This window comes from Epinephelus lanceolatus, chromosome 9 (assembly GCF_041903045.1).
Source record: "Epinephelus lanceolatus isolate andai-2023 chromosome 9, ASM4190304v1, whole genome shotgun sequence".
In the NCBI taxonomy this organism is placed as follows: Eukaryota; Metazoa; Chordata; class Actinopteri; order Perciformes; family Serranidae; genus Epinephelus; species Epinephelus lanceolatus.
The window spans coordinates 4,502,999-4,514,335 of NC_135742.1; the positions used below are offsets into that span (position 1 = coordinate 4,502,999).

Here is an 11,337-nt window from a genome sequence, read left to right on the forward strand (position 1 = left end):
GTTTTCATTTTATCGCACCTGTCACACAGGCCATGCTGCTGCGACCACTTTGCTTCTGTGTTTCATCATCGTGCAAATGTTCTAAACTAAGCTGAGCTCAGTTCAACATGCAGGCTGCGTAATTACGTTACTGAGTCTTTGGGGAGATATATTGCAAAATAAAACACAATGATCCTACAGAATGAGCAAAGATCATCACGATCATTTAATTTTAAAGCTCCTCTTTCTTTCACTCGGCGGCTAATATTTGCATTTTCACAGGAGAGTCGGTCTAAATATTTTAAGTGTGCGCTGGCTCCGAGTCCAGGCCTGTAGTCTTGGGGAATTTAAACAGAGAACAAAGGCAGAATTCAGCCCTGATTCACATGCAAATGATGTTCGACATCGTGATTTAAGAGTACAGCAGCGAGTGAAGATGAAGTGCTGTTGCCTTCAAAAAAACACAGAGACAGTAAAAGAAGAAGACGAAGAAGAAGAAAGAAGACGAGAGCACAGCTGAAGGGAAAAGAGCAAGAGGGCCTGAAACACCACTGGGAACTGCTTTCTGATGCAGAGGCCGTCCCACGGCTGAATACTGTAGGAGAGCCGTTGTCATGGAAACAGGGAGGCAAAGCCGGCTCTTCATAGGGCTATATAAGACCAACCCCCTCCCCCTCCACTCCACCTCCTCCCTTCCTCCTCTACAGATACCCAGCCAGGACAGGAAGCCGGACTGTAACCTGCAGGTCTGCTTCCTGTGGCCTCAGACAAAGACAGGACGGGCGGTGCAGGTACACAAGACCTCAGTTCATCATCATCATCTGCAACACGTGACGACTGTAAACAATCGTTACCGCTCTCAGTGTCATCGTGTCTGGATAAATGCTGCTTGGACACGATGATGACGTGTTCAGACGTCCACAACACCTCTCAGGACAACATGTAACAGGTGACTCATGATAAGAAGGCTCTGAGGTTCAGCACGCACAGGGAATCAGATAAATTCAGCACACAGAATCTGTTGAACCGTGCAGCTCCGTGTTTGCCCAGCTCAGATTTTATCTTATGTTTTTGTCACCACAGTTGGCTGCTTTTGTTCTACTGTAAAGCTGCTTTGGTGTCAAAGAGTCAAAGTTTACATCCTTAAAATACCAACCAATAGAGTGATGCAAGAATGACCCGGACATTTGTCAGCATATTAGCACTCTCAGTTCCCTGGTTTTGAAGTTAGTGAGTTTTTTGCATGTTTTTTTGGTCAGATGCTCTGAAATAAGGTCTGTGGTTAAAAACAAGCTGAAGAGACTCCCAAATTTTGTCTTACAACATAACATACATCAGTAAATACTGAGCCGAAGTAAATACCATCACGCCGAACACTGCTTTACAGCCTCGTTGTGGTAAGGATGTTAAGTCGTGTGATCATGGTTTAGCTCGTTTGTAACCTAACATTGGCTTTTCACTTCAGTCATTAAAGTGGTCTTCATTCGTTGAGATTATCTTGCTGAACAAAACCTGTAAGTATCATAAACATTTGTTTGCCACAGAGCTTATTTTCTGCGATGATCCAAGGCAAAAATCCTTTGCAGAACGGGTAGGTGAAACGGCCCTAAAATAATATCACAATATTTCAGGGAATTATTGCGATAACAATATTCTTGATGACAAAACAAATTAGTTAAAAAAAAAAAAACACAACACAGAATTGTAACAAAACAAGTGATCTAGTTTTACAGTTTGCTTCAAATATTCAGAAAAAAATAAAGAAGAAATCTCTAATTTCTTTAGTTTGTGAACAACAACAGTAACTCAGAGTGAGATTCTGATTCTGTTACAATATTAATAGTTCAACTAAATAAAATCTACCACAACTTACACATTTAAACAGCTCCCAAATACAAAAATGTCCCCTGGGATCTATTTATATAAATCAACAGGTGATTTTCTTTTTCATGTGAAATCCTAAATGATTGAGTTGATTTTTTTCCACCTGGACCTTTGTGCTCTGCCATTTCTCCTCTAATCATTACGCTGTAACCTGTGACAGGCTGTTATGATACCACAACTATCACACACTCACATATATGGAGTTTTTGTAGGTTTACATCACCAAGGGTTTATGACAAAGTCACTTAAGGACATGGCAAGAGAGGAGAGGGAGAAACGCTGTGCTGCTGCCAGAGGAGCCGCTGAATGAGTTTCCTCTGAGTCTGAGAAGTAAAACATTCAGGACGCCACAGTTTATTCCACACTACTGAAGCTGCTCCTCTTTTTGGAACCACCGCAGAGTCTGTAATACTTGCACTTTCAGCCATGCTTGTTGTTGCCGTGGGTAACAGTATGACGTCAATATGTCAACAACCGTATTATTGTGAATGAGATGTTTTGGCACATCCCTATCCCACAGGCTTTTTGACGGGGGGACCATGGCGACACTAAAATGTCATACCTGCAGCGCTGCATGATAATGTTGAGTTTAGAGCTGTGTATTGTTTGTAATTGCTTGTATTAATGGTTTTTTAACACCTTTCATGTCTTTTTATTACAACAATTCTGTCTCTGAGGGAGAGAAGCTGAAATACTTCCACTCAGATGTACAAAACTTTGTGTGCTTTGGTGTAACTTTTTTGTCGTTAGATGGATTTCTGCAGCAGAAGGAACCTTGAATGATTTCCAGTCACATGTTAATTTATTCACAAAATAAAAATAAAGTAAATATGAAAGTGGGGAAACATGCTGCCTTCAAGTGCTTATAAATGCTCAGAAGGTTAAAAAATAACCTCTGAAAACTGCCCAATAATTGTCGTGTTAAAACAACATTACGTTGATATATCTGTGCTAAATGTGTGTTAATGTTGACAGCGGTCCTAATGCCAATATTTTATTTGGAAGCCATTCCTGCCTGATGATTATAGGATGGTTGATTTATTGTGAACCCCATAAATCTGAATATGATCAGCAGACAGGCGGCTTATATCCATATTTTTGCCAGATGTCTTCTTCAAGTGTGTTCAGAAAAAATCACGAGATCCAATGATTTTAACCTGCTCTTGAAACTAAAATGTGATTCGTCTCTCATATTTTTCCATCACAACTCACGTGTCAGAGCACAGACGTCAATAACAGCTTGTTTTATGTCCTTAACAACAAAAACACCTCAAAAACAAAAGAAAAAAAGTAATTAAAAAAAAGTAAAAAAAAGTAATCGATAAATAAAACCCTGAATGTGCAGCAGCCAGCCTCCATGTTTCTGGCCTGCAGAGTCTCGGGATGGAAAACTTTCATTTCACTCAGCATGAACACGCCTGCGAATGATTACAGTGTCTGAGCACTAACACACTAAATCTGATCCGGTCACTTGGAAATTACAAGCGTGGACAGTCGGGCCTTAAAGGAAAACAAATTAGAGCTCAACAAACTGCTGACGATGAACCGAGTAAGCAGAGCAAAACAGTCTGAGCAACAAGTCCAAATGTTACAGCGCTCCTGCGTTTCTGCAACACCGTTCATACATTTCTCCACAGCACAAAAATGCTTTTGACAAGATATTTCAAGGACAGGCCCTTCCTCCATACACACATAACTAATGTTCCCAAAAAAAAAAAAAAAGGAAAAGAAAGAAAGAAAGGCCCTCGAGACTAAAAACTGGAGAGAAAATGTCTGATTCTTGTCACATTCCATCAGACAAAGAAGTCAGATATGCTTGGAGTGAAGTCAAGCTTCAAGAACAGAGTGGTTTCTGGAGCGCCATGCAGAAAATGGGAGCAACAGAAAAAGCGTATGGCTTTATCTCCAGTTCCTACAATGGTGCGGGGAAGAAAAGGCAAGTAAATGTCTCAAAAGAGGATAAAAATCAATAATACCAGTGAGAGGAAAACAGGATTTAGGAGGAGGGGGAGAAAAGAAGAATAAGAAGAGGTTGTTTACAGTGAAATCCAGTGTGTGTGTGTGTGTGTGTGTGTGTGTGTGTGTGTGTGTGTGTGCGCGAAGGTTAAACAGACCCTTTAAACAGAGGTAGTGGGACGCCTCATATCTCACACAGAGAGCTCAGTGGTGACCTTTGGCACGATAAATAAACCTTGCAGCGTGATAAATAAAGTTAAGTATTAAAACTAACTGTTTAAAAATATTTCACTTTATTATTTCATATTTCAACCTGGCAGATCTGCGATTTTTTAATGCCAAACAGACAAAAAGAGGAACATAAATGATCATAGTGAATCCATTTTTCTGTGGACGGAGCTCACGTCCATGTTGACAGCTTGAATTTCGCTCTTAAGGACTGATTTATTATTTCCTGTTTACGTGACGTGACTGAGCTACGTCTCGAGTGCATCATCATCTCAGTTCTTGTGATTTTTAAAAACCTGTCTTTCTCTCTCACAGGCCATAAATCATCTATGAAATATCTCCATAGTGATCTATAACGGCGGTTTCCAAAAACCCTGAAGGGACCACAAGATAAATGTGAGCGGTTACCAGATAATAAAGACAACAGAAAGAAGAACAAAAACATTGTTCTCAGACACTGAATTATATTATTCTCCATGTCTCCATTTCTCAAATGATCAGTAGTAATTTAAATTTGTCATGATATGATCTTATTATCTTTTGGTGTTGCAAATTTCTGTGGTCCAAATTAATGATTCTGTGTCAGCTGTAATTTAAAAACTAACCCTTAAAGGTCCAGTGTTGGGTTCAGGGGGATATATTGGCAGAAATGGAATATGATATAATAAGTATGTTTTCTTTAGTGTATAATCACCTGAATAAGATTTGTTGTGTTTTCGTTACCTTAGAATGAGACGTTTATATCTACAATGGGAGCATGTCCTCGTCTACGGAGATCACCATGTTGCGCTGCCATGTATGCCACTATGAAATTCTCTATCTCTCTCCAAGAAATTTACTTTTTTGGATTTGGAATAAATAGCTAGCCTCACTAAGGAGACTCAAGCTTAGCCATCGCTATGAAGATTCTGCAAACTTCAGGAAAAGGCGCCAGGCCGTAAACATGTAGCCCCTTTTACACTGCCAGATTTTCGGTGAATGTTGGGCCATTTTGCCTGCAAGCTGCGAGCGTTTAGACACACAGAGCCGGATTGGCGAGTTGATCCGAGGTGCCCAATTTTCCACCTCGTAGGGTAGACATATTGGTGGAACCCTTTTAGCTTAAAAAGACCGAGATGGCCTTCCACAACGGGAGGGGCTGTTGATGACTTGTGGGAGGAGCTGTTGATGACGCCGCACGTGCGACCCACTGGCGGTGGATAAACAGGAAACAGCTGATAGCAGGAATTAGCGAGCAGCTAGTAGCAAGAGGGAAACACAAACCTGACAGACACTGTAAAGATGAGCAACTGGGGAGACAAGGAATTGCGCGCCCTCCTTGTCCTCGCAAACGAAGAGGCCATTAACCGTCAGATGACGGGGACGGTGAAGGACGGGCTGACTTACGAGAGAATCGCCGAAGGACTGACCAGCCGCGGCTTCCCTCCCACGTCACTGTTTACGTCACACGCTGAGCTACACATTTTGTTACTTGCTCACTCCCCCCATTGCCCCGAAAAAGGAGCATTCTGTATAAACAAAAGTAGGTAGGCGGCATTTTGCTGCACTCCCCGATTTTGTTTTTATACTGCCAATGCTGAAAAAGACCGATTGGGCTTTCCTGCTAATTTGCACAATTTCTATTTAAGAAGGACTTATGACGCACATGGCTGATGAGATGTTAAAACATTTTTTTATTCAGCGTATAGGCTACACATTTATACACTTGGAAATGTAAGAATCACTTTAGTGCTACAACAATAATAAATGGAAATTAAAATGAATAAAAAAAATAACTAAGCCACTGGAGAATGGCTAAGGAGCCACATGTGGCTCCTGAGCCGCAAGTTTCCTACACCTGGCTTAGAAGAAACACTGGTTTGTATCATGAAACTGCTTTATTCTGTGTTTTTACTACTTTAAATCTCCTGATCCTTTTGTTTTGGAGAGGAAGAGACCTCTGTGGATAATCTGACTTCCCATAAACAATGAAAATTGAAGGAGTTTTAACCAGGAGAAGTTTCAGCTGGTTGCAATCTGCAATCCTCACCACTAGAGGCCACTAAATCCCCTTAAATCTTACACACTGCTCCTTTAAATACTAGAGTTTTTGTCTGACACATAAAGAATTTGGTGCTACAGTCAATATGTTTACATGACATTAAAGAAAATCAATTTATTGTGTTGCTCCGACTAAAACCGGACTGAAATCATACTGAATCGAATTTCTCAAAGTCAGACTAACACACCCAGATCACGTGATTGTGAGTTGAATTCCTCCTGCATGTATACAGTCAATCAGACCCAAACTGGCCGAGGCGCTCTGAGCATGCTCCACAGTTTCCGCCCCGGGCTTTGACCCGGAAGTCCAACAGCATTAAATGTATAAGAGAAGAAGAAGCCGGTAACAACATGGAGAAATCTACATCCAGAGCCGTGACTTTTTGGACGGACCAAATGTACAGAGCTGTTAAGTTGTCCACCATGGTAGCAGTTAGCTGCTAGCTAACCGTAGCTAACTTATCTGTTGATTGTTTGGTCTGTGACGTAATAGGTCAACAGGAAAAAGGTCCAATACTAACAAGCTGAAAGGGGGCATATCTCTACCTATCGTAGAGGAGTCGCACATACTTGGCTCAATAAAACTTATCTATTTCCAAATTAATATTGTAATAAAAATGTCAACCATCATCAAACCCAAATATATAAGTTTTATTCTACAGACATGTAAAAATTATCTAAATTAAAAAAAAATCTGTGGTTAAAATGGCAGATTAGGACAAATGCCTGTCATAAATTAGGTCGCTAATATGGTCAGAGCAAGTATGTGAACGCAAATAACATGTCGTGTACAGAGCAGTCAGAAGCAACAGGAATCTAACAATATGGAGAAACAGAATATCAGGCAAATAAAGTACAAATATATAATATTTAGTAAATATTATGAGCAGTAAACAAACATTTTGGGGTTATTTTAACTGAATAAATCACAATTCATCCATCTGTTTTCTACTCCCAGCATGCACTGGGAAAGACGCAGAGTACACCAACACAAACACACTCACAGCGACTTCAAACTCCAGATTTTCCACTTCACCTGAAGACCCTCCACGAAGAAAAGATGAATCAATATCAAACAATTAATAGGAATTGATTCATTTCCTGCTGAGTGACTAATGGATTAATTGACTAAGAGTTTCCCGATCATCAACACAAGACCTCTGCTCCTCTCATCTCTGACACTCTGATGTATTATTGATGTGTCGGCTTTTGTTGTTTATGGTCATTGATGCTGCTGTGCGAGTAAACGGGAGGAAGTAACCCCCCCCCCCCCCCCCCCCGAAACCCCCCCATGACCTCCCACAGTTCTTGGACAGAGGACGTTCAGAGCTCAGCTGACTGGAGGACGTTTCCTCGAGAGCTTCCGGTCTGCAAACACCAGTTTATCTTTAGACAGTGAGTGACACCATATTTTCATTTATTGAGTATTTCTTCAATTAACCAATTTATTGTTTAGCTGTTAAAATGTTAGAAAATAAAAATAAAATGCTCGCTGTGAGTTCCCAGAGCCAAAAGTGACGTCTTAATTGCTTATTTTTGTCTGACCAAGTACTAAAAACCCAAAAATAGTCAGTTTATAATGAGATGAAATAAGAGGAAAACTAATGATAATTTCAGCACTATTTTACACCCTTTTTGGACAATATTCATTTAAGAATTTATACAGCAACGCATAAGGATTTACATGTTTGTTTACAGCATTTTCCAGTGAATATTGTTTTATTCTTATTTTACAGGGGTGTGAATCACCAGAGGCCCCATAATACGATATTATCATGATACTTGCGATATGCTGAGTATTGCAATGACATATATCGCGATATATTGCAATTTATTTCTTCTTCTCGACTCAAAATTATGTCCCAGAAGAAAAAATGTAAAAGAATTAAAAATGAAAATAATATAATTGTTTCCAAAATTTAACTAGTGAACTAAAAAAGCAATTTATTTTTCTATATCGTGATACTACACTGTAATGATTTCCCCCCCCTCCACTTCTGTTATTTTATGATTGTATCTAACAAATATTTCCATTGTCAATAAATCATAAAATAAAATCGAAAATTATGAAGAATCTTCATCACAAGATCCCAAAAATATGTTATCACAATATCAAATGTCTTAATGTGTCCCATGCACTGAGGGTGTGAATCACCAGAGTCCCCACGATACGATATTATCACGATACTTAAGTCACGATATTATTACAATTTTAAATCTTTTGCAACATGCTGAGTATTGTGATGACATATATTGTTATTTATTACCTTTTTACAACTGTAAGTTATGTCCCCAAACTCTGTCAACATCTGTTTTACCTAATACGAGTTAGGTAAAACAGATGTTATGAGAGTTACGAGACAAGTTTGTCTCACTAAAATAATTTTTATTGCAGCACAATTTATGTAGGGAACTAAAAAAAATAATTTATTTTATTATTCTAGCTGGTGACCCAAAGTTTAATTTGCATTTGCAATATTAATAATTTTTTTAAAAAAATGTTAAATACATTAAAAAACGTTCCTGGTGCTTGTGTATCGATACAGTACTGCCACACAAAATATTGCTATACTATGTTGTGTATCGATTTCTTCCCCCACCCCATCACCTACTGTAAAAACAAACAAACAAAGGAACAGAAACGAATATATTCAATTTACAGTGATATAAATGGGGTTTTTTTTACATGATACACGACTCAAATGTTTAATCGCTTTATTTATGTATGGATTAGTTGATGTATTGTTTCATCAACTGACAGAAAATTTATTGCCAACAATCACGATACAAAAATGTCAAATGCCAAAATTCTTCTAATTACAGCTCCTCGGGTCCTAATTTCCTCAGTTTTATTTCATTTGTGGATAGTTGGAACCTGTTATTGACATTTTTCACAATATTTCTAGTGAATTAATTGTAAAAAATCCACATACTGAAAAAAAAAGATAATAAAAGAACTGCAAGTTACAACCCCAATTTTTAAAAATTGTGATTTTTTAATGTAATTTTTTTTAAACAAACTAATCAACAGATACACTAATTGTTTCACACAGATTAGTTTCGAACTGAACTGACCTCTTTTTGGTGTCTTGATTGAACCCAAATTTCCACGCAGGATTAACGTCTACGTCTAAGTTTGTCAGGCAAATGTTAAATACAAAACAAATGAAGCATTACATGCATTTCTATCTGCAGATAAGTAGTGCTAAAACACAGAAAATCTATTGACAAAAAAAAGAAAATCAATTAAGTGGTTACATGATTTATAAAGACAATAAGCCAAGTCGTCTCATGTTGGATTCAACTTCTCAAATGTGATTATTTCCTGCTTTTATTCTGTTTTATATGATTGTAAACTGAATATATTTTGGTTTTTAGACTCTTGGTGACAGAAAATAATGAAACTAAAGACTGCTATTGGCATTTTTTCTAACATTTTATGGACAAATCGATTAAAAAAATTCAGCCTTGAAATGATAAAAGACACAAATATATAATCAATATGAAAATACTGTTACACTCAGAGTCAAAAATCACCACAAAGCCAAACTGACCTCTTTTTGGTCTCTTGACTGTGCTGCTGTGAAACCCAAATTTCCATCCAGGATTAAAAAGTTAGTTTGTCACACAAATGTTAAATAAAAAACAAATAAAGCATTACAGGCATTCATATCTTAAGATAAGTCGTGCTGAAACACATAAAAATTAATTTAAAAAATTTGATTAAATGGTTACATAATTAACAGACAATAAGCCAAGTGGTCTCATGTTGGTTTCACCTTCTTAATCTGATTATTTCCTGCTTTTCTCTGCTTTATATGATTGTAAATTGAATATATTTTGTTTTTTTAATACTGTTGGTGAAAGAAAATAATGAAAAATGTGTCACTTTGGGCTCTGGGAGCTTGTGACTGGCATTATTCAGTGTTATATGGACAAAAAAATCAAAATGACTGCAGCCTTTAAAAGGATACAAAACACAAAAATCAAAGTAAAGTGAAATACTGTGAAACTGCAAATAAAAAATCAGCACAATGCCAGACTCCATAGCTGTGTGACTAAAAACAAATAGCAGCAGGAGACCCAGTGGGAGAGCTTTCAGCAGACAGCTGGGAGTGATGGGAAATGTGTGCCATTGGAAAAGGTATTGATCACCTGAAAATTTAATGCTCACATCCTCAGTGTGATCAGATTCAGGCTGAGATATGAGATTTAATTAACGCCCTAATTACCACACACGTATGCTAATGAGCTCAGGTGTGCATTTTAAATATGAACCCAGTGACTTCACTGGTGGGTTTTTTTTTTCTTACCTGTTTTTCCAGCATGATCATTCTCTCAGTATCATGACCTTCATGGAGTGTGTGTCCATGCGAGTTCAGGTTCACCGTTACACACACTCCTCCTCTGCCAGCATCTTTACGGATGAGCCAGAGATGAATAAAAAATAAAATAAGGACAAATGATGATGAATAAAAAATGGTGTGAGCTAACTCCGCTGAGAGGCTCGTAGACAGCTCTTTATCCTTGAGAGAAATGTCCTCAGCGGCTCCAACATGTCTCCACGTCCATCATAAAAGAAATGAAGGAGTGTTTGTTGGCGGAGGAAAACAGCACCTCGGTGGAGTGAACGGGGAGGTGGAAAAAAACAACCCACGGCTAGCTGCTAACGTTAGCAGGCTGCTAGCAGGCTAAACCCAGCGATTATCAAAATTTTATTTGTCTCTTCCTGCCTTCATCCATCGCAGCTCCGCTCCCCTCCTTCCCGTCAGAAAAACACCACGGGAAAGTCTCCTCCAGCGGCGGCTCTCACGACTAGATCCGCGCCGAGGCTCGACGACGACATCCCAGCGAGGAGTGGTCAGTCCCGGGGAAGATGTGTCTGATTGAGCAGGGTAACGCTGATGCTTTAATGGATGCTGCTTGTGGGGAATCTCCGCACTGAAGACAAGACGCTGCTGCTGCTGCTGCTGCTGCGGTCACAGACAGGAGGAGAGCAGCATCTCGGAACAACGACGCTCCTGAACGCAACACACGTCAAGAGATGCGGAGGTGACACTGACGCTCTTGAACACACCATTCATGTGTTCATTTTTAATACATACTTTTAATTTTTAAAAATAATAAAGAAGAATAAGATAAGAGTGCAAATACATAAAAAATGATAAAAGTGCATATTTTCATTACATAAGAACCCAAATAAAATAGATCCATTTTTTTAAAAAAAAAATCTAAAATAAATACATAAAA

The 11,337-nt window shown here is 38.7% G+C and overlaps 1 protein-coding gene across 1 annotated transcript in view; it reads right to left on the reverse strand.

The window, feature by feature from the left end:
- The window catches only part of LOC117253070 (ral guanine nucleotide dissociation stimulator-like), a 94,659-nt gene extending 83,561 nt beyond the window's left edge, over positions 1 to 11,098 (reverse strand). Inside the window, exon 1 of the mRNA XM_033620416.2 lies at positions 10,401 to 11,098. Within this exon, the coding sequence (XP_033476307.1) occupies positions 10,401 to 10,421 (21 nt within the window). The 5' untranslated portion in view covers positions 10,422 to 11,098. The remainder of the gene's footprint in view (positions 1 to 10,400) is intronic.
- Positions 11,099 to 11,337: the final 239 nt, after the last annotated feature.